Here is a 22,655-nt window from a genome sequence, read left to right as displayed (position 1 = left end):
TTAACCGTGCCGGATGAGTTTTATGGGGATGAAACTCCTCTCACGTTCCATAAAACTTTTTTTCTCTCCCTTCATAAATATTCTGCCACACAGTAAAATTAAATGTACATGAAACTCTCATGAAACTCCACTGAGACTGGCCTTAGACTCGATTGTGCAACTAGGCTGGACAATCTCTCCATAGGAATTCACCATCACTGATGGAAGGCTTTGCTACACATGGAACTACGGATCCCAATGCTCTGCACGAGCTAGATGGGGTGACACTCCTCCGCCACGACCTCATCTTCATCATCTCGTACACAAATAGGGTGTGTACCCATTCTACTTTCTTACTTGGTTCCGGCCAATTGCATTACCCACCTTCATTTCATCTCTTATCCATCCTGATCCATGTCTGACTGAGCTCGCCATCACGACACACAACTGCATCCTATCCCAATCACATCAAGTTCACATTAACATTTAGCATAGAAGCATCTATCAAGTTATATTGTCACAATCAATTGTGATTATTTGGAAAATGATAGGATATTAAAACTGGAAGGTTGCAAACAAGACAAGAAATATTAAAAAACTAAGTATGTGAAGACATGATTTTTAAATAGATATTCATAAAACTAAACCAATGTTAAGATTGGATGAAGAAGTCAAACACGGATGTAGCGAAAATGGCATCTCATGCCATATTTTAATATAATGTTTTGGTGATTGATATACACAACACAACACAACACTTGGACTAATATGATTATTAAGATGGCCATTCTCAGGCTTTTAGATTCAAGTGATGACAAAGAGAAGATAAGCGCAGCTAGGCCCGAAGGGCCGCCCCTGCGGTGGTTCCGTTAACCGATTAGCGGACGGGGGTCGAGGGGGAGCCGCCCCTCGCGGGTCTCAGGGCAGCGCCCTGAAACCTCTTCGGTTCAAAGGACAAGAATTGAAGAGACGGTGAAGAAATCCAAATCAAATAAATCAAGACAAAGATACTTTAGTATCACCGGTTAAACCGACGCTGAGAAAATTACATACGTCGGTGCATTGACTTGGAGCACACCAGGAAGTTTAGTATCACCGGTTGAACCGATGTTAGGAAAGTTGAATACGTCGGTGCATTGGACCCAGAAGCTGAGGCAAGGTCTATACACCGGATGAACCGACGATTGGATATTGGTGAACGTCGGTGCAGTTGTCCAAAGAGTTGTTTTCAGAACAACTACACTCACCGGTTAAACCGACGCAGCATCGGTTGATTGCCTGTACACGTAACGGCTAGTTTTTGAGGTAGACAGTTTAGTATCACCGGTTGAACCAACGATGGCTATTGGAGGTGCGTCGGATTAACCGGCGTTAAGTATTTTTCTGGCAGCTTTTCTCCAACGGCTATATTTGCTTATGCTGCCTATATATACCCCCAAGGCCGGGTCATTTGAGTGTGCTGGAGACTAAGGAAGCATAAAACACTTGAAGAACATCTCCAACCACCATAGAGCTTCATTGTACATCATATAGGCTTAAGCACACTTGTGAGAGTGTTTAGTGCTTGTAATAGGGATTAGTTCTTGCGAGAGCTCCCTTGAGAGAAGTCTTGCTGCGGCAAGTATCTTGTGTACTCGTCGTGTGACCCTCCGACTTGGTGTGGAGAGGCAACGACATTTTGTGCGGGGAAGGAGACCCCTCTTGGTGAGAAGCTCCAATAGTGAAGACGGTGCCGTTGGTGACGCTTTGAGAGAGACAGTGGCGGTGGCCTAGTCTTGGTGACTTGGCGCCACTTAGCCTTTGCTTGCCGGAAGCCTTGGTGGCGAACGCAAGACGGTGATCAAGCGAAGAGATTTGGCATCACACTTGTTCGTGTTGGACAAGTGGCCGTGGACGTAGGGAGGGACTTGGTGTCCTAACCGAACCACGTTAAATCGTGTGTCTTGGTGTCTTCATGGGAGTTTGCATATTCTCTCCCTTACCTCTTTACTTACCGTATTACGTTTCCGTATTTACTCTATCTTGCGTGCATTTACTTTCCTAGTTAGTTTGATTAGGATTGGCTATAGGTTGCAAGTCTTTTAGGGGTAAGTAGAGAGTAGCATATATAAACCTTAGTCATAACTAGCATGTGTAGGACGTGTTAGGTTTATCTCATGCAAATAGATTGAGCCCTAAGATAGAAAGCGATTAGCGATCCTATTCACCCCTTCCCCCTCTAGGGTCGGACACCCCGGTGATCCTTACAACGGGACTAGCAATGAGGGATTAAGTGAGGTTTGGTTCAGCAACAACTTGATCCATGGATCTTTGCTAGAGTGAAGGGTTAGTACTCAGAGATTTTGAAGTATCAAACCAAGCCTTGGAGAGTGAAACAATGTAGCGCATCAAATCATCATAAAGGCGTTTAATTTATTTGGGTGAAAAATATTTTTTTAGAAACTCAGCTATTTATATTGACGAATGATGATGGTGTAAAACAATATAATATCTCTTGCATGTTAATTGGGGCCATCATGGAAGTACATGTGGGTTTACTTATTGCTGAAATAATGTTTAGTTATAACAACCATCATTACGCACACAGATTAAATCAATACTTTTTATCTATCTACTAAGTACTCGAACAGCCGGTTTTCTAGCCGCCGTGGGTTTGCATGGAGTGTTTAAGAATAAGTTCCTAATCAGTGACTTAATCAAAAACATTATATTTATATAAGTTGGTGAAACCGAGCTATATATGCTTTGTTAGTCAACATGTAAGCTAAGACATCAGAGGAACTTGACATACACATCACTCATGTGTGTCATGTATGTGTGAGACCTAAGTTAATGCCTTAAAGGTAGCAAAACCGGATACCTTTCTTTAAAATAAGCAAAACTATAGTTACTTTGTTTGCGGGCTTCAACCACACATTTTGGTAACATATGCATAGAATACAATACATTGAAGCCTAGATTTTATTAAAATCGATACACCGAGAACCAATTATATGCATGGGTAGATATTATGGTACACAAAGAAATATGTAGCCAAGACACACAAATCCAGTTTTATAGATAATAAATAATAATAATAACAACAACAACAACAACAACAACAACAACAACAACAACAACAACAACAACAACAACAACAACAACAATAATAATAATAATAAGAATTACCATCACATGTAGTTTTCTTCACTCTTTGCCCCCCCCCAATCACCACACACATATATAAGGAGGCTATTATTTTCTCAGTTCCGTGGACGAGGTGCACATAGATACATTACTATACTCATTTTGTAAGTACTACATGCATATTTTATATAAACACTTGGCCATGTTAGTTTGTGGCAATATGACACTACATCCATCTACATTATCATTTATTAGCAACGGTAAACATACAAACTGCATGCACCCTCCATCTTTTTGACGAAAGACGTATTTTGTTTCATTAGGATCCAGAAGTAGGGTTAACCAAACCGGTGGGAACCGGTCCGGTTTGACTGGTTACCGGTCAAACCGGTCCGGCCCGGTTTCGGTTTGGGCCGGTAGCAAACCGGTCCAAATTCAAAATTCAAATTTGAATTCAAAAAAATGAAAAATTCCCAAAAAATTCCTAAAAATACTTCAAGGTGCGACAAATCTAATGGTGTCAAATTTTCTAAAAAAATCATCCATTTAGTATAGTTTGCGGGCATATGAAGTTAAATCAAAAAAAAAAGAAAAAGAAAAAATGGGCCGGCCCATTAAGACCCACCGCATATGGCGACCGGTAAACCGGTCAAACCGGGAAACCACTTTTAAATCGTCGGATTTTTTGATTAAAACACCGGTAACCGGTCAGACCGGACCGGTAAAACGGTCAAACCGGTCGGAACCGGTTATATATGTGCTTTTGAATTTGGATTTGAATTCAACCGGTTTCCACCGGTTTTCGGTCAAACCGGTCCGGTAAACCGCTACCGGAGATCGGCAGTTTGACCGGACCGGTTGGTTTTGTAAACCCTGTCTAGAAGCCGACAACCATCCATCTTTTTATCGAAAGACGTATTTTGTTTCATTAGGATCTAGAAGCCGACAACCAAATAATACTCCATAAATACTTCATATATTCATATGATATGGGAATGTAATTTTAAGAAAGTATTTCAAACACAAATAAAAAAGAGAAAACTCTCAAACTATAACAAAGTTCTGCTTCAACTTTAACTGCAAAACCATATAACAGAGGCTATCCAACTATCAAAATTGGACGAATTTAACCTTTTGTTTGTTTCAAAGATAGTTTTGTATTTTTTAAAGAAATAAAATTCTTGTATAAAAGATTAAAGTTGATTATTTTCAAATAAAAAAATGAAAACTGGTACTATTTTTTTAAAAAATCAACCTATATGTTGGTGCTTTCTTTGAATCTTAGTCTTTCAAAAGATAGTAGCCCTAACTACAAGAAAAAAATTAGGAATACAAACAAATGAATATTAATAACTGATAAGTAGAGTGCCAATAGATACGTTTACATTTTTAGAAAAATGTTTGCACCTATATTGTATTTTTCTAACTAGGCAATTATGCCCATACGTTACTATGGATAAAGTTGGCATACTAGATGAACTACGACTCACTTGTCAATGACATAAGACAGACCAAACCAAAAAATTAAGGTGGAAACATTACTTGCTTTATAAATATATATAGGTATATATTTGAAATGAATTACTTATAAATTTTTTAGTTTAAACTCGAATATTTTAAATTTTCACAAAATAAAAAACTACATTTGAAACCACCAAAAGAATCCATTTTGTCCGGTTTTGAGCTGGATGCCCTTTGTTATCCGATTTTGTAGTTGAGAGTTGAAAATTAGACTTTTATGATAGTTCGAGCGGTAGATCAGCAAGTAATGGTTTGCCATACACTTGTCTTGTCCAAACGAAATGCAGAAGCACCTTATTTCAAACGGGATTTTCATTCTGCAAAGCATTGAAACACTACTCCGCCCGCCTATATATATCCAACCTCAAACTTGCAGTGGTGGGACGATGGTACACAGTAGAACGCAAACTGTTGACTGGACACTGGCTAGTGGCTAGCGGATAATTAACCATGTCGCCATCGTTTAAATCCCGTGCGCTTACTTGCATCTATCTGCGTCGCTCGAGTCGAGCTTAATTTTAAAACCATCTAATAACCCAGCACACTCTCAAGGTCAGAACCCGATGGATGACGATGATCATCATCACAGCTGAAGCCGGGCCGGATGGGGATGGCGAGACGAGCTAGTCGCCTTCGTCGCACACGGCGCATGCATCTCGATCGGCGCGGGGAGATGTGGCCGACGACGGCGATCGAGACGGCGCGCGCGCCGCGCCGGCCCCAGGACGGCCCCGGCCGCATGAGCCTCTCCGGAAGCCGACTGCCCATTGACGCGCGAGTCCGCACTCCCCGATATGCTAAAGAAGCCAAACTACTATGCATGATATCTACCGTGCGGGCGTCCGATCCGGTAATCTGAATATCTGATGGTTGCGTGCGTGCCCATGGCGCCGATCCGATTCGTCCGTCCCCGCAGTGGCATGTCGCGTCGCTGTCGCGTCGCGCCTGGGACGGCCCGACCCCGCAGGCCCACCACACCCCGTGTACGTGTCCCCGGCAGACCACGCCGCCGCCACTTGCCCCTCCGCCCGGGCCGGCCTCCTCCGCCCCGCTTATATATCTAGCGTGACCGGCCTCACCACGTCTCAGATTAAAGGGCTTCGCGAGCCTTCGATCCGAGCTCCCGACGAACTTCATTCACATCGCCTCTTGATTCTTGAACTAAACAACCCTCCGTCCTCCTCCTCGATCGGCTCCTCCTGATCTCCACGAGAAGCGAACCCTTGCTTGCGGTTCTCCTAGCCAACTTGAGCTACCTACCTGCTGCTTCGATCCTTTCAGCCCCTTATTAGCTAGTTTCGTCCTCCCGATCGAGAGCCGCCGATGCCTCCTGCCGTCCCCCAAGAGCCATGAGCAACGCCAGCAACAGCAAGAAGCACAGCCTCCTCGCGCCAAAGGCCACCATGGACATGTCTCGTCTGCACCAGGCCTACGACCGCGGCTAGCTTAGCTCGCTCGCTCGCTCCACCATCTCTACTAGGTTCTTTGAACGTAGTCTAGCGCCTCGCGTGGTTCGTCGTGTTCCGCGTGCTCATCAGTTTGTGCGCAGTCGTAGGTTTTATTAGCAACGATATGAAGGAAGAAGGAGGCGAGAAGAAGAACATCCTGGCCAAGACGCTCCAGCGGTGCCGGACCTCGCTGGCCCACCGGAGGCGCCCGCCGGCGGCGGCCCCGGACAGGGCGGCGGCCGGCTACTTCACCGTGCTGGTGGGCCCGGAGAAGGAGCGCTTCGGCGTGCGCGCGCGCTGCGCCAACCACCCGCTGTTCCGGGCGCTGCTGGACGAGGCCGAGACCGAGTACGGCTTCGCCGGCTGCGACGGCCCGCTCGAGCTGCCCTGCGCCGTCGACGACTTCATGGAGGTCATGTGGGAGATGGAGCAGGCCGACCCCGCCGCCTCGCCGGGCTGCGGGCGCTTCGCCGCCGCCGGCAGCAGAGGGCACCACCAGGGGTACCAGATGATGAGCCCCGCCAGGTTCCTCGTCGCCGGACGCTCGTGATCTTGCCGATGGCCGGCGTCGGCGACGGTCTAATAAGTCCGATCGTCGCCGCGCCTGCCGTTCACTGTCAATCAACTTCTTTTGTTTTACTTTGTACGTAGACCAGAGTATTAGTCTCGCTCCAGCCGCATGCATGCAGAACAGCAGGAGTTTGTCCACCTGCTTTGCTTTGCTTGCTTGCTTTTGCTAAGTTGTCAACGCTTGTTTTCAGTTTTACTCTCTTGTTCGCTGCTTATAATCATATATAGTTACGTTGCTCGTCTACTGAATCCCAAGTTCTCTCCATGTCGATATCGATTAACGATGCATATTATCGTATTAAATAGTAATACATTCCATTTTGTTTTCGCCCAATCACGTTCGTTGGAAGTCCAACCATACATGTTCAGTGGATTTACTGTGATTTTTTTGTCAAGTATTTTCTATTTATATTTTCCCCCTATGGATATGGATGAGCAGTTAACCACGACAACCAGCTGCACTGTCTCTGTGTGAGGTGAAGTGGAAAACGAAGCCAAAGCGGTTTTGGTGAACCTACCTTATTTGTAAGCTGTATTCCCCCCTTTGCCTCCACAAGCAACCACTCGTAAGTCGTAAGCCAAGTCAACGTCCCACGAAGTCTACTCTAAAAGCAACTTGATCCACGCCTGCACTGGCCCGTGGCGGTTGAGATCGGCAGGCAAAGGTTTTCTGAACCAGCAACTTGCACGTACGCCTTTGTCAGAATCCGTCAGATGCTCTGAACCTGCAATCGCCAGCCAAGCCGAAACACCCAACACAAAATCATTGTCAAGCCGACAATACAATACTCAACTTGGCATGAGCGTTCTCTACCGTTTCAAAAATGTCAGCGAGTTGGACAAAGGACATAAGCGATGGGGGAAGCTTGACAAAGTTTATAAAAATGGCGCAATAATGCAGCCCCGGGGCTAGCAATTACCAATGAGCAAGGAGCCAAAGCGATGGGGGAATAAGGCCCGGGGACAAGTTGCGGCCGAGGTGAGGTCAGATGGCACGTCGCACGCCGACTCGAACAAACCAAAACCAACCCAGGCCCCTCAAAACCTGCTGCGTGCTCTGTTTGTTTTTTGGACCTTCGTGTAAAATACTTGCTACAAAACCAAACATCTCTGACGTCCGAACGGTAGCACTCGACGCGTGTATCTCGTTTCACGTCACCAGCACGGGCCCCAGGCAGCAAAATTTGGGATGCTTATTTTTGTTATAATGTCCTCCAGCAGAAACACTTTATTTTGCAACTTAAATTAGCATGAAAAGTATGCAAATATGTTTTTAACATCAACTATGCCAATCCTTACTTTTCCTCAGTAGAGAAGATTTGTAGAACTCCCTGACCCTTAGAGCAAGAGGTGCGTCGAATCCCAGACATTTGTATTGTTTTGCCAGATATTTAGGGCAAAAATGTTACAAGCATTCATCGTCATCCACACTTGCATATTACAACGTAATATCGGTCACATTATACAAGCTACGCACAGCACTAGTACAGTACTAAGCAAAGATTTGACCTTTGCTACATATTCAAATATGAACTATATGAACAGATAGTATCTGAACAGTACTACCCGGAAAATAGAACTGAAACGTGATATACTACTGTACACCCATTTGTGTACACTCTTCGGAGATCTATTCTAGCCTAAGTTGGTGCTACAAGCTAAGTGATCAGCTGCGCTAGTTACCTGAGCTAGCAGCGCACATCATCTGATTTCAAGGATCCATTCCACGCAATCTTGCAGGAGCTGGAATTTTTGGCTGACCGCAACGTCCCGGAACACCCGCATCTTGCTGAGGAAATATGATGATTCTTCCTTGCACCGGAACGAGCCTCCGCACAAGCATTGGTCAGACAAATGTGCGGCCTTCACTTGCCTGCAGCGCAAGCACACCAGATCCTGCAAGTGGTACAGCCTCTCCCGCTGCCGAACTACCTGTAGGAGCGCGTTCTCCATCTGCTCACGGTGGTACGGCTGCCCGCACTGTGGCACCGCACACCTCCACTCCTGACCTTGGAGAGTTGAGTCGCGGCAGAGATCCAGGTCCCGACAATCATTGCAATAGCTGCCAACATAGTACTGATTCATAAGATTTGGTGAAATAAACAGCAAAAATGGGAATAGCCGTTCGATTCTTTGTGATTCTACCAATGGCTTGGAAAAATTTCCTGCCAAGGTTTACATTTTCAGGCTGAGATTGCACAAATTTTGTGAATTGGAGAGTTAAGGTGGGGACTGCCCAGACAGCCAAAAATACTGTTTGGTTCTAATTCACAATCTCGTTTTTTGGTAGCATTGTTAAACTGAGGTGCATCATTGCAACATAAAATAAGTAGTTAAAAGACTTACAACTGATAAGCATTCCTAAACTTTAGTTTGCGGATACAATACCTGCAAATCACATTTGGCAGAGTGAATGAGGCACATGGGTCTTGGAATTGTGCTTCTGGAGCAAACTCCTTTACACGAACCAACTTCAACAAGTTCTTCCTCATTCGCTGCCAGAAATATTTTGCATGGTGAGGAGTAATAGTACAATTATAAGTGTAGCAAACTAGCCTAGTGATAATATAAGGTTATTCTTCTACAACATTCAGAAAGAAAAGGAATTGATCTTCAAGTCAGATTGCAGCACAAGACCATTTGGTACTGCTATTCAATCGAAGGGAGAACAAGGACATGGTTCCAATGATCTTAAGTTGTTGCAATAGCACAAGGAGGGCCCCTAATTCTCAATCACTAGTTGGTGAAGCAGTAAAATTTAACAAACCATCCTTTTCTTTAGGTTTGTCCAGTGAAAACAGAAAGTATCAGTTCAGTGGTTTCAAATAGAAGATTTACCAGAATATCATGCTGAACATTTTGATCAAGAGCAAGAACAGCACAAATATGTTTAATGAACTCCAATGCAGCATCGCCTTTATGTGTGTGAGGATCAGATTCTCTACTTGCAGATTCATCTGACTCAAACTTGCTTTTCCCTTTGAAATGGTGAAGTATATCGCTTACAGTTCTTAAAAGCTTGTCTGCAAAGTAAGTGCTAATCTGCATAATAAAGCATTGAAGTCAGATTAGATAGAACTGTGTGCCAACTGTGTTTCCAGAGAACATGGTACTACAACCTTCATTCATAATATTATGTCATATCAAAGTAACTTTTTGGAACTTCGAATGCAATACAAATATATCATCAATAGTGTTATGCAGAACATTCATTGCGGTTAAAATTAAACTGGTAATGTTTAAATGTCCAAACTCCCAAGTTGACTTGATGGACATAGAACACAATTACCTTGTCACGGAGGTGTTCTATGACCTGGCCCTCGAGGTTCTCAGCGGCCATGACTGTTATAGATGGAGTGCATAAGGTATCATCCCTTATAGTTGCTTGAGTAGCTACTTGTTCTTTCATGAATTTCCATGGAATGTATAGGAACTCCGATACAATTAAGACAAAGTGATCCTGGGTTTAAAAAAATGAAAGAAATAGAAGAATGTTAAAGAAATCACTTGAACTGCATTTACAGGATAGTTGTTAATAATGTTAGTGTGACTCTGTAATTGGAAAAACAACTGACCTGTGTGTCTTTCGGCAAGTATTCTGCTATGTTCCAGCTCGAAACAATGTCAATATCATTATCACCATCTGAAGAATCCACGTTTTGTGTTTTAGCTTGAATGCCGCCATAGTTATACTAAACCATAAAACGAGAAGAAACCTCAAAGGTGAAAACAGGTCCACATAAAACAATAACATATATATCTGTATTTGTGATAAAAAAACAAACGTACAAACCTGATCCATGAATAATAAGGAATGCCAAAAGTGCAATGGTTCCAGCTCTATCCACTCAAAAAGATCCCTAAAAAAAGACTCTTAGTTTCACTTTAAATAATCACCCAATCAAATTTGCAACAAGAGGTCAAACAGTACCTTGTTTGTAAGGTTTTTAATAAGCTATCACAGTATGCATGTGCTGATGCCAAGTCTACTTTTCCAGTATCTATGATAATCTTGGAAAAGTTTGCAAAGATAACATTAGCTCCCAGCTTTCGAAACTCAGCCAACAATAGAGCAAAGACTTTCTTCATGACCTGATGAAGTTTAAAGAAACAGACGAGAGGGTGAGAAAAGTTATAGAGTAGTAATGTTGCCATTTTACAGCATAAAAACTGACACTGGATTAGTAGAAATAACACAACTTTTTGGAAAAATATATTTTGTAAACTAGTCAACAATTAGCAGCAAATACTGGAACAATATCCATATTGCAAATAGGACTCAATTAAGTAAATCAGCTTACATTATGAAGAAGACGATGGAGAGCTGGATCATGAAGCTTCGAACGTGGGCTGAAAAATAAGTATTCAAGAACATGCAAAGCATAATGTAAGACTAAATGCGATAACTAACAATTCAAGTACGAATACACGAGTTATTACCTGCAAAGCCAGCGGTAGAGATGTTGCAATATTGCATCAGCAAATACATTTCCAGATGACACTGCATCTGAAATGCATCTTTGAATGAGTTGCTTTAGCACCTGGAAAGCAGGTAAACATAAGCTCGCATCATCAAAGTCAGTCTCAGTGGCATGTGGACCAGGAGGCATGTCGTTTCCAAAGCTACTAATTGATCCTCCTTCCATATCATCCAGTTGACTACTCTTTAGGAGAGAATTAACCGCCAAATGATGGATCTGCAGAAGAAATATATGTACATATTAACCAATTTTCAGCAGAAAAATGAATCCGTTGCATTCTATGGCGTCCAAGTCAATAGCAACTGAGCATACCTTAAGCTCAACAGAAACCCTTCTATATGCACCAGGATAAGTAAGTGCAGGCTGAATGACCTGTAAAATGAGATCATATTAGCCAGATGGCCAAAAAGGTAAAATTCCATGCATATTAGGAAATAAATTAAAGCTTCTCACTTCATCAGCAAAACATGTGTCCCCTTCATAAGTGCCTCCTAGATCAGGAATTCCATCATCAGATATCCACAGTACCTAGCATATATAACAAGTCAGTAACAAACATATGCATTACAACAAAGCTCCATATCATACCATGTTGGTATTTTTGAAGAACAGGCCCAAAATCCTGGTTTCAAGCTCATTAATCTAAACCAAAGTAAAGACACCGCAGATAGCTGCGACCCCGCAGATTACAAGCCAGTTTCAAGCCAAGAATTTTCACCACAGCTTAGTGCAGCAACCGCTCAGTTAACAAATTATTCCAATCGTACTCAGGTTTAGGCATAAAAAAAGAGCGCTTCTTATATTTCTGTCCACTCCATGTGGTTATATAAAGTTAGAGCGTCCCACCTAGCCAACCCGACCATAAAACCCAGGTATTATAGTGGGAGGGGTGGGGGCTTTTATCCTCAGTCCAACATTCCCCCTACTGCGTGCGAGCCGGGCGAGCCGCGGGGCTGTGCCACCTGTCCGGTCTCAACACTTCGGTCTCAGCAAACGCAGCCAGGGAAATCGCGCAGCGGAAATGCGTGGCCGGGAGGGATCGAACCCAGGACCTCGGCTTTGATACCAAGTTAGAGCGTCCCACCTAGCCAACCCGACCATAAAACCCAGGTATTATAGTGGGAGGGGTGGGGGCTTTTATCCTCAGTCCAACATATAATACTGAGAAAAAGTATAAATGCAAGGGCTAATGAATTTTACTGCTAGACAAACAAGATAAAGGACTAGGTCTTTCCAACATTTCTTCAGGAATTTGAATTCAGCAAGCCACTGAGGTAGAATTGCTTCAACGTGTACTACAGTACAAGACGGGTTTGGAAGCAGGACAGATTTTATTCACAACTTAGGTAGAATTTGACAAGCCAATTCATTACTCAAAAATTTGCCAAGTCACCAAGTTTGTATTTTTTTTCCTTCACACCTTGAAACAGTATGACAATAATATGTTTCATTGAAGGACCAACTTTGGAATCAGATGAGTTGTCGCAAATTGTCGATGAATAATAGGTATAATTTAGGGAACAGTTGTTGAGGCCGGAATTATCCTCGATCTAAAAATTAACATGATATTAGACCAGACAAAAACGGAATGTAATTGGCTTCCTACACGGTCAATGGCAAGGCATAGTTTTAAATATGACAAAGATGACTTGCTTGCATGCAGGTATTACTGGAAAGCTGCATATTATTTACTTAACTGAAAACCTAATGGTGTATAAAAGAGAGATAGTATCAATATGGACCTCACCACAAAGAAAATAACAAACAAATGCATGGGATCTAGAATGCAGTCATTCAAACAACAAAGGCCAACTTTCATGATTCAAGATAGAACAAACCTGTTGTTGATCACGCAATGCCCTTGAAAAGAACACATCAGCAGTAAAAAGAAGCCAATCTAGTTCGAAATTACCCAATGGCACCTGTTTAAAAGCATTGGTGTTCAATTCATTTTCATATGAACTGAGATAGCCTACTGAAGTATAGAATTCCCTAGCAGAAAACTCTTACATGAGCATATCTAGCAAGTGAAATCCGTTCATTGAACCATTGGGTTGATGCAGCACAACGCTGCATGCTTGTTCGACCAGCTGTTGCTTGCCAACCAAGAGCCTGGACAAGCAGGGTAAGCAAAACAAGAAAAGGAAGAAACAACAAAAAAAAGACCTCTTGTCCATTTTATACCTGATAGTTGTTGTCCCTTGCATTGCTAGGAATGGTTACACATGGGAAATCGTCAAGTGCTCGTACAGCTGCCTTTATAGCTTGGAGTTTAGGGCACTCTATGACGCCTATGACAGGTCCAGGATGTTGTTGTCTATAAAGCATTTCAGAAATATAATAAGAGTTACAGTAGCTTGACTGTCTGTTACAGTTTTATACTATTAAAAAGGATATTCACATTCAACTAAGAAATTTTTTTTTGCCAGCACAGCACACAAAAAGTCTGGACGTGAGCACAGCATGCCCAGTATGGCAGCACTTATTTATTCAACAGATTACAAAAACTAATTCAATGAAGCATTCATGGCTCACGATAAGGAAGAATCAAATAAGATTAATTTTTGAAAGGGAAAAGTCCAGTTTACACCCTCGAACTACCACAAAAGTCCGATTTTCAACCTTGAACTAAAAAACGGGATAATGGAGGTCATCCAACTGTTGAAACCAGGCAAGTTTGGCCCTTAGGGTGGTTTCATTTCTTTTAATTAAAAATATTCAAATTCAAACTAAAAATTAATAAGTAATTCATTTTAAATCAGAAAAATATGAAACTAGTATCGGAATTTTTTCTAAAAATGTAACCTACCTATTGGTACTCTACTTCTTAGTTATTCAGATCCAATTTTTTCATGTTCCCAGTATTTGTTTGCTTATAATTATGCCTATTATTTTTGAATAAATAAGGTTCAAATAGATCAATAATAGATAGGTTATATTTTTGTAAAAAAAAATGGTACCCATTTCATATTTTTCTGATTTAAAATAAATTAGGTTTTGTATTTTTAGATCTAATTAATTTTTTTATTTTTTAAAATAAAAAATCACATTTGAAACTGTTAAGGGTATTATAGTCATTGTACTTTAGTCTAGGGTTTGGGGTCTCCTCTTGTACTCTATATATGCCCAAAGGGCCTCTCTCAATACAATGAGATAGTTCAGTCTCTCTTCCTCTCCTCAACCGTGACATGGTATCACAGCCTTAGTTCGATCCGGCCTACCACCCTTCGATTCAACGCTGTGCTGCCCCTGGGAGCATGATCTTGCTCCTGGGGGCAGCATCTCATTCGACCCCCAAACCCAAATCGTCATCGAGTCGAAGCAGCAGCAGCAGCAGACGTACCCATTTTTTCCCCCCTATGACGGGATCCGTCGCCTCCCTCCGCCGCCGTCGCGGCTCAGCTCGTCGTCTTCTCCGTCCCGTCATCGATCCGGCCGCGGGAGGGGAGCAGCAGCCCCTACCCGTCTGGATCCGCCGCCATCTGGATCCGCAGCCGTCGTCTTCTCTGCCGCCCGTTGCGGCAGATTCGCCGCCTCGGCGCCCGTCCAGCGCCGCTGTCCGGCCGCCGGCGCGTCGTAGCAGCAGCAGCAGCCGTCCGTCCTCATCTCCGCCCGTCCGCCGTCCGCGCCGCTCCCTGCCCGTCCGCCCGTCGCGGACGCTGCTGCGGGCCCTCATCCACGCCCGTCGTGCGGAGCCCGTCCGCCGCGCCTATCGCGCGGCTGCCGTCCGCTCCGCCCGTCACCGTCATCCGGCCGTCGCGGATCCGGCCGATTCGTGCCGCCTCCATCCGCAGGCCCCGTCGCGGCTCCCTTCCTCGCCGCCCGGACGGCTCGTCCTCACAGACGGCGCGGCCCGTCGCCGCCGCCGTCTGCTCGTCCCTCCGTCTGCCCATCACAGCGCCCGCGCGGCCAAGTGCTCTGTTTTGTGGATGCTCTGTTTTGCCAAGTGCCTCGGTCCTCTGTTCTGTGTTGCTGCTCTGTTCTGGGATTATCATTCATGCTGCCGTTCTACTTCATATTGTTACTGCCTTTTGTGCTGCTCTGCTATCCAGCTGCTGCTGCTCTGTCCACGTTGCTGTTTCCATCCATCATCAGTCCATTGCTGCTCTATTTTGCTCGTTGCTTGCTGCTGCCTGCTAGTATCTACTATATTGTGTCATTTTTTTTCCATCCGTTCCATATCATCTGCTAGTAGCTTTGCTTGCTGCTTAAATTATTTTGCCATTTCATATCCTAGCTGCATGCTTCTGCTAGCATCCCAGTCACTATCAATCCAAGTCCAATTACACATCTCCAGTTCGTCAATGCCGTGCGTGTCCACCATTTCCTTGTCAAATCAGCTCATATCTTATTTTTATTTCGGTTAGCTAAGTCCCGTCGATTTAGCTAATTACATCATCGCTGTTGGTGCGACCTTTGCCCTCTTGGTCCCTTTCGGAGCCGTTTTGCTCCACATCTTGATCAATGGCCATTTATTTGTCGTCATCATCATCATGTCATCTCGCTGCCTGCCGTCTTGCAGCAGTGAACTCTCTCCTCTCCGTTTGGCTGGTTTGACACATCTCAAGTTATTGTCAAGTTCAAGTCTCCAAAGCAAGGATCGTGTTTGAGGAGTTGATGTACTGGTTTGTGAAGACTCGAGGTATTTGCTCAAGTTCTGGTTTGTGAAGGCAATACCCTCTTGTGGAGTCATTTACATGACATGTTCAAGAGTTGCACGCTTCGACGATATCAAGATTTTAGACTTGGATGTATCTTTTTCTTGTTTCTTTTTAGTCTAGTGCTTAGTGTCAACTCTCCAAATGCAACGTCATTGCATTCACGTTGCATTTGAGAGGGGGTGTTAAGGGTATTATAGTCATTGTACTTTAGTCTAGGGTTTGGGGTCTCCTCTTGTACTCTATATATGCCCAAAGGGCCTCTCTCAATACAATGAGATAGTTCAGTCTCTCTTCCTCTCCTCAACCGTGACAGAAACCACCCTAAGAGCCAAACTTGTCCGATTTCGATAGCTGGATGGCCCCCGTTATCCAGTTTTTCTCGAACGCCCTGTTATCCAGTTTTGTAGTTGAAGGTTGAAAATTGGACTTCTACTATAGTTTGAGGGTGTAAACCAGACTTTTCTCTTTTTGAAATAATCAGCAAATGGAATACCTGTACTCGAGTAACATTCTTTGCACGTATTTGGTACCTGCATCAACTGATGTTTGGTAGTCCACCTAAAGATGGAAACAAAGAATCAGAATCCGGTTTGCTAAACAGCATGAAATTCTCAAGACTTTGCTCATACATGGAAAGTGAAATTCTCAGGAACAGAACCGAGGGCTTGGCAAGCATCTCGAAATTGCTTTTCAAGAAATGATGGAGATATTTCTTTATTACGGAAAGGATTGACAACCACTGCAAGTATTCTCAAAGATGTAGGGAAGTAAAATACATATACAGCCCTTCCTTCAGACAAGCTGGAAATAAAAGAATGCAGATGTAAGTCTCAAATTAATAAATGTATAGCTGAAGAGTACAAATTGTTATAGATAATACATGAAAGCAAGAAGAGTATTCAGGTTATCAGGTATCTAGCATAGCACAGCACTGGTGCTTTCCTATAAATACATTTAAAAGACTGTAAACATGTGTTTTTCTAGTCATGAGGAAGTGTCCTAAAAACAATCATGGAGACCTGGAGAAAAAATACACATGGTAAAAATAGCTCACTCTGTAATACAAGTGCCTTGAATTAATAAATCACAATTGGTACAACTAGTCTTTCTGTAGGCACACAATATAAATTGCTAATCAAGTAATACATATAGATGACCATTATAGGTCATGTATGCTTATAAAGGTTACCTGTGGTATAAATAGAAAAATGAAACTGTTTGCTCTAGGTATGAGCACTCTGTGGTTGTTTTCATCTGCAACTCAGCAAGATCCCATCCATCTTGTATACTTCGTTTTTTCGCAGATTTGTCCACTTTACATACACAGCCAATTTGGAGAACAGCATTGAGCTCCGGTGGAATTTTTGTCTCATATATTCCCTAAGTGTAATTCAAGGTTATAAAGAAACTCAAAGAAACAATGCAAAACCATATCCCATAAACATGTCAACAAACGCTCACCTCAATATCTGGCTCTGCTAGATGAGCAGCAAGTTTTTTGCCTTCAGCCCTGAACTGTTCTTCAGTAGTTACAACCTGAATGACATAGCCATTACTATGTTCAATTAGCCAAAGAAACTTAACCCCTAGTTACTTTGCAGCTAATATTTGCTTACCTCAATGAGATTGAAACAAGGTCGTCCATGTGGAAGAATCTTCTTCACACGCCTTCCTGGAAACTCTTCTGTGACAGGAGCCTTTGAGTTCAGATAAAAAACTCTAGGCATGTTGATAGGAATCTTGAACATGATCCCCTCAGCCACAACCCACGCAAAAAAGCGGCCAGCAGTTGTACTTGAAGCAAGCTGGATTATCTGTTGTGCACAATATATGTAATTAACAAGCACGAATGAAGCATGAATGTGAACAAAGAAGTATTGTTTTTTTTTAAAAAACATGATGGTAAAACAAATGCTATAGGGCATAATACATAACATAAGATACATGCCTGCCAATGTGATCTAAAGAGGGCCAATTCTTGTTTCTGGAAAAATGTAGCTCGATTCCGATTGTTGCCAGGTAACTGACTGACATTTCTTGAAGAAAGCAATGCATTGGTAGGACCGTCAAAAGTGGCAGCAGCACCCAACCTGGCAAAAGCAGAAGAGAGTGACATAAATTTTGACTTCTGCATGAGTATTAACTTAGTCCCCCATCACATTAATAGCTCCAGAATATAACTTAAAACACTATGGGGTAGCTCAAAGAACTTTAGGTGTCTGTAAAAACCCTCCAAGACAGACAAGGTTCCACTGGGCCAAACCATTCTAAGGCATCCAATTCAAAAACTTCTAAAACCTGGTCCCACTATTATTGAATCGCACTGAAGGTAAGTTTCATATTCTATTATGACCTCATAGGTAGAACTAGAAAAAATAGCCTGTAGGAGGCCTGCAAGCTGAGGCCAAAATATACACCTTAATGTTCAGCTTATTCAATAAGCTGAAGTGCACCTTCCAAATAGAAGCACATACTGCATAGACCTAGGGGAGCAGCATGGGGGCTCATGAAAAACAATTTTATTGGTGGCTTAATTGGGTAAACTCCAATTATAGGAGACAGAAATTTAACATAAATAAAGATGTATATGCTGCAACACCCACAAATAGTAACAAGATAACCTACTAAAAGTTCAGGCTTCATTCTTTTTCTGTAACCTACTTTGCATTAGATCACACAGTTTTCCTATGCCCATGAGTAAACTTACTCAAAGATAGTCAAGATTCAAGTATGCTGGGTAACTAGCCTCCTAGTTGGTTTCACATGCAGCAGACAAAGACATACTGACTCTAATTATTGCAAAACCAGAATAGTGACTTTGAATTGCTCAAGCTCTACAACACATGATGGTCAACGGAACAGCATGTCATACTTAAGCTTTATAAGGTGAGCAAACGCTACAAAAGACAATGGTTCTTCACAAACATCAGCATAGAAAATATGAATATCAACTTAAGCTCATGTATGGCCATATTTATGAGCTAGGGCTAGGTGTCATAAATGGCCATCGCCTAACATCAAACTGAAGTGCCCGGATTTAGAAGAGAATCAGTTAAATAAGTATATTAACTTCCAGAAGTGCCTAAAGATGTGTACAATTTAACTGTGGCATTACCTCCGACGTTTTTTTTGTTCACGGACATGTTTCCATTTTCTCTTCTTAGCATCAAGCCATCCTTGATAATCAGTACTCCTATCAATTGTTTCATCAGCAGCCACATTTTGGATTTGTGAAGAGAGTGGAGCATTCAACCCAGTTATAGAATTTTGTTGTTTTTTACTATTATTTGAACCAGCTCCCACTGATGCCCCATTTGGATTATTTTCTTTGTCAATGTCCAAACCATGGGAAGAATTTTTTCTCAAATCCTTGTTTGACATTAATAAATCTTCCATATCTCCAGCCCCATTCAAGTTCTGCATGCCCTCATCTTTAGCCAAGGGACTGAAGATATCACGTAGTTTACGCTGCCGAAATCGATCATCTTTCTCCCTGACCTTTTTGTGTAACCAATCAGGATGAAGAACTCGAGGAACAGGATTTGAGATCTGTAAGAAGTATTCAGGAATAATACATATAATCAAGAGAACAGGAAACAAATAATTATGTCTTGCACTGTTACCTTTTGCATTGCTGCAGGAATTGTTATGATTTTCTGAATAGCTGAACTTAGGCGCTGCTTGTAATAGGACCAATCAACAATAGATCGAATGCTTGCATCAGAGGATATTCTGCACCATTTCCTTAAATAATGCTTCGCAATCTCTGCAAGGTAAATAGATTGCACGACAGCATAAGTAAATTGTATAGTTGATGCAGAAGCAGCAGTTAGCATGTAAAATGGTACCAGGATCTGTCTCAAATATAGCTACTGGAACAGCACGCTCGCTCACTGGAGTGCCCTAAATATATGTTAAGAAAGTCAAGTTAACCACAGGAAAGGTAGAAATATAAGTATTACAGAAGCAAACTAATGCCACGAAATCCTTGCGGAAAGAAAAAAACTAATTCCATGATAATGAACCAATGATGTTACTCCAGTTTACATGTGGGATAGCAATATATGGACATGGTAAATACCATGACGAACATAATACTGGGAATTATCCTAATTTAAAGATATGTATAACTAAATGATTTTTAATTAGTGCAACACTTCAAAACTTACTTGTGGCTCCCGAGCGACGATATATTGGCAATGTAGTCCTTTGTCTTTAACCATTGAATCTCCAAGAAATTCAGCAAGTCTTTTTGCTGTAGTTACAGCACATGACTTCTGCTCCCCATAGTCAACTAAAGATTTACTCATTGTGCTTGACTCCGATATGAAATCGAGCAACTCACTGTCAGCAATATCAATTCCCTGATTCTGTAACAGACAAATAATTGTATAGGTATTGCATGGATTGATAACATAAACTGGTTTTTTCTGTTGAGGCTTTCTAGAATAAAGTTCATTCTACAAATCACTTACATCCAGTAGATCCAACCACCGGTTAGCAACAGAGGCAACAGCAGAATAGCATTCCTCCAACGTTGAACCATGGAGAAATTTGTCAAATACCTCAGCCTGCAAACAAAACATTTTTCCTCATATTAAATGTAAGAAATTTAAACTAGCCAACTGATGGAAAACTTATGTACAAAGATCCACAGTGTAAAAGGAAACTTCCAGCAGCCCTTCATTATGGAGATTTTCACCATTAAGATTTGGAAAATATGGAATAAAAAAAATCTCTGAAAATTAAAGTCACTTTGAATCATGAATGTTAGAGTATATTAGGCAACTCCAGATATGGTAGTTTAGGATTGATGTAATTCCGTGATAGCCTTCCTTATCTCTAGGGGAGGTGCCTTTCCCTCCAAGTCTTGTACTCCTATATATACCGCCCAAGGGGCTCATTGCAATACAATCGACCACATTATACGCATCCTACCTTTCCTACATGGTATCAAACACCTAGGCTTTAGATCCTGACCTAGCCGCCGCCGCTTCCGCTGCCGTCGCGCCGCCCCCGGGGAGATCGATCTCCGCCGGGGGCTGCGCCCTCCTAGGATGCGTCGCGGATCCCTCTGATCCGCGCCGCCGTCGTCGTCAACCAGCAGCAAAGGGACTCACCTCGCCGGTCGTCGCCAGGATCCGCCGCAAGCACCGCCGTCCTCGTCGTCCCTACCAACGCATCTGGCAATGTGCCCCCATCTACTCCTCCAGCGCCGTCACCACCGCTGCCCAGAGCGCGGTGTCGCTGCCCTTGCGCGCGAACCCGTGGCTGCGGAGGAGATCGGGGGGCGCCGTGCCGCTGCGCCACTAGGGCACGTCCAGCGGCCGCACGCCGCCGCTCCCTCGCCGGTCCAGCTGCGCCGCCTGCGGCCGCCGCTGTACTCGCTGGGGTGGCGGCCCGACCTCGCCGCCTGCTGTCATCGTCGGGCTGCGGCGCCCTGCCTGGTCCTGCTCCGCCGCGCCGTCTCTCTGCCTTCTGTGGCGGGCCGCCGCGCCGTCGGAGCGCCACCCCTCCCCACCGGCCCTCCGCCCCCGATGAGCTTTCGCCCTCCTCCCTTTTCCCTCTGTCTCTGCTTTGACCGACGGGAAGAGGTAAGGTGAAAGATTCGCGGGCAATTGCTACGTGCACCCGAGATGTACCCGCGGGTCCCCTGCTGCTGTGATTTCTTAGGTTTTTTCCTATTCGTTATCGGGTTTGCGTCGCCCTGCCGTTCGTCGCCGTTCATTGTCGACACTCCCGAAGGACGAGGTTGCTGCTGCGCCTTCCAGGCTGCAGCGACGACGTTCGTGATCAAGCCACCCTACCGGTGTCATCGCCTTTTCAGGCGGTGGCGCCACTCGCCGCCAGTCTTCGTCAAGCAGGCGCTCGATCTGCCTCCGCGCCTCCAGCCGTTCTCGCGCGGACATCGCCGCCGATGTTCCTGAATGAAGACGTCGTCGCCACCCCTGATCTGAGCGCGACACTTGCTGCAACCTGCGTCGTCGCCACCCCTGTCCTGAGTGTGACCTAAGTCACAAACCATCGTCATCCGCCGCACCGTCCTGCTGCTGTCTTCGGCAAGAAGCTGTTGAGTTTGCGTACTCGAGCACCTCGACGACGCTTCGACCCGCGCCCCCTCCACGGCTTCGACCACGTCCACCTCGACCTCGGCTACTACGACACAAAATGGCTATCATTTGCATGAGTCTCCAGTCAAAGCTTTCGCACCGGCATTCCGACTGCAGGGGGATACATCTCCATTGTTCTCCAGTCTGACCGTTCGTGTTGCTACCGCTACGACTGCGGGGGGATGTTAGAGTATATTAGGCAACTCCAGATATGGTAGTTTAGGATTGATGTAATCCCGTGATAGCCTTCCTTACCTCTAGGGGAGGTGCCTTGCCCTCCAAGCCTTGTACTCCTATATATACCGCCCAAGAGGCTCATTGCAATACAATCGACCACATTATACGCATCCTACCTTTCCTACAATGAAATTCAAAGAACAAGTCCTTCAACTCCACAAGGTTCTAGAAAGCCTCAAACAAATCATCATCCAATGGCTAAAGCAGATTTGTCTAATTTGTTCCCCAACTTCGGTCTTTCTGTTTCTTTTTTCTCCTTTTTATCTGTTTGTAAATAACTAATCCCTTTTTGTAAATGAAAAGGCACTGGGTAGAACTCCCCCACAGTTTTGTTCGAAAAACTGGAGTTATTATCTCCCTGTATTCCCATTGGAGCATAAACAGTGCCCCATTATTCTTCTGCTTGATCTTTTATTAGGACAAAAATGTTCCCTCGCATATGATGTTTGAGGATTTAAGAAGACGCATGGCTATATGTCTAAGTGCCCCACCTCATTTAAGTATATTCTGCATTACACAACG

The 22,655-nt window shown here is 43.7% G+C and overlaps 2 protein-coding genes across 4 annotated transcripts in view; one reads left to right on the top strand and one right to left on the bottom strand.

Moving 5' to 3' along the window:
* Positions 1-5,733: 5,733 nt before the first annotated feature.
* Positions 5,734-6,973, top strand: LOC120656672 (indole-3-acetic acid-induced protein ARG7-like). Its single transcript, XM_039934848.1, has one exon. It carries the CDS (start codon positions 6,199-6,201, stop codon positions 6,622-6,624), a length of 426 nt encoding a protein of 141 aa, XP_039790782.1. The 5' UTR covers positions 5,734-6,198; the 3' UTR covers positions 6,625-6,973.
* Positions 6,974-7,995: 1,022 nt separating this feature from the next.
* LOC120702871 (DNA polymerase epsilon catalytic subunit A-like) overlaps positions 7,996-22,655 on the bottom strand; it is a 31,125-nt gene continuing 16,465 nt past the window's right edge. For 2 of the 3 annotated variants that reach the window (XM_039986842.1, XM_039986849.1), the window contains 25 exons: positions 20,262-20,357; positions 19,956-20,156; positions 19,635-19,689; positions 19,410-19,552; positions 18,902-19,335; positions 17,735-17,876; positions 17,403-17,600; positions 17,248-17,322; positions 16,976-17,166; positions 16,416-16,587; positions 16,280-16,344; positions 13,310-13,442; positions 13,136-13,237; positions 12,964-13,047; positions 11,579-11,653; positions 11,438-11,497; positions 11,085-11,341; positions 10,946-10,994; positions 10,576-10,736; positions 10,438-10,504; positions 10,220-10,336; positions 9,934-10,104; positions 9,483-9,686; positions 9,033-9,139; positions 8,010-8,706 (listed from right to left, as the gene is read on the bottom strand). In XM_039986842.1, the coding sequence (XP_039842776.1) occupies positions 8,346-8,706; positions 9,033-9,139; positions 9,483-9,686; positions 9,934-10,104; positions 10,220-10,336; positions 10,438-10,504; positions 10,576-10,736; positions 10,946-10,994; positions 11,085-11,341; positions 11,438-11,497; positions 11,579-11,653; positions 12,964-13,047; positions 13,136-13,237; positions 13,310-13,442; positions 16,280-16,344; positions 16,416-16,587; positions 16,976-17,166; positions 17,248-17,322; positions 17,403-17,600; positions 17,735-17,876; positions 18,902-19,335; positions 19,410-19,552; positions 19,635-19,689; positions 19,956-20,156; positions 20,262-20,357 (3,720 nt within the window). In that variant the 3' untranslated portion in view covers positions 8,010-8,345. Of the gene's footprint in view, positions 8,707-9,032; positions 9,140-9,482; positions 9,687-9,933; positions 10,105-10,219; positions 10,337-10,437; positions 10,505-10,575; positions 10,737-10,945; positions 10,995-11,084; positions 11,342-11,437; positions 11,498-11,578; positions 11,654-12,963; positions 13,048-13,135; positions 13,238-13,309; positions 13,443-16,279; positions 16,345-16,415; positions 16,588-16,975; positions 17,167-17,247; positions 17,323-17,402; positions 17,601-17,734; positions 17,877-18,901; positions 19,336-19,409; positions 19,553-19,634; positions 19,690-19,955; positions 20,157-20,261; positions 20,358-22,655 lie in introns of all 3 variants that reach the window. The other variant, XM_039986834.1, reaches the window with a different exon arrangement.

The sequence above is a fragment of the Panicum virgatum genome, chromosome 1K (genome assembly GCF_016808335.1).
Source record: "Panicum virgatum strain AP13 chromosome 1K, P.virgatum_v5, whole genome shotgun sequence".
Classification (NCBI taxonomy): Eukaryota; Viridiplantae; Streptophyta; class Magnoliopsida; order Poales; family Poaceae; genus Panicum; species Panicum virgatum.
Note: the sequence above shows the minus strand (reverse complement) of the source record. Positions and strands in the feature narration are given on the sequence as shown.

Bases quoted from the DNA above. Each gene is read 5' to 3' on its own strand.
- LOC120656672 (XM_039934848.1), top strand. From the start codon at position 6,199: ATGAAGGAAGAAGGAGGCGAGAAGAAGAACATCCTGGCCAAGACGCTC.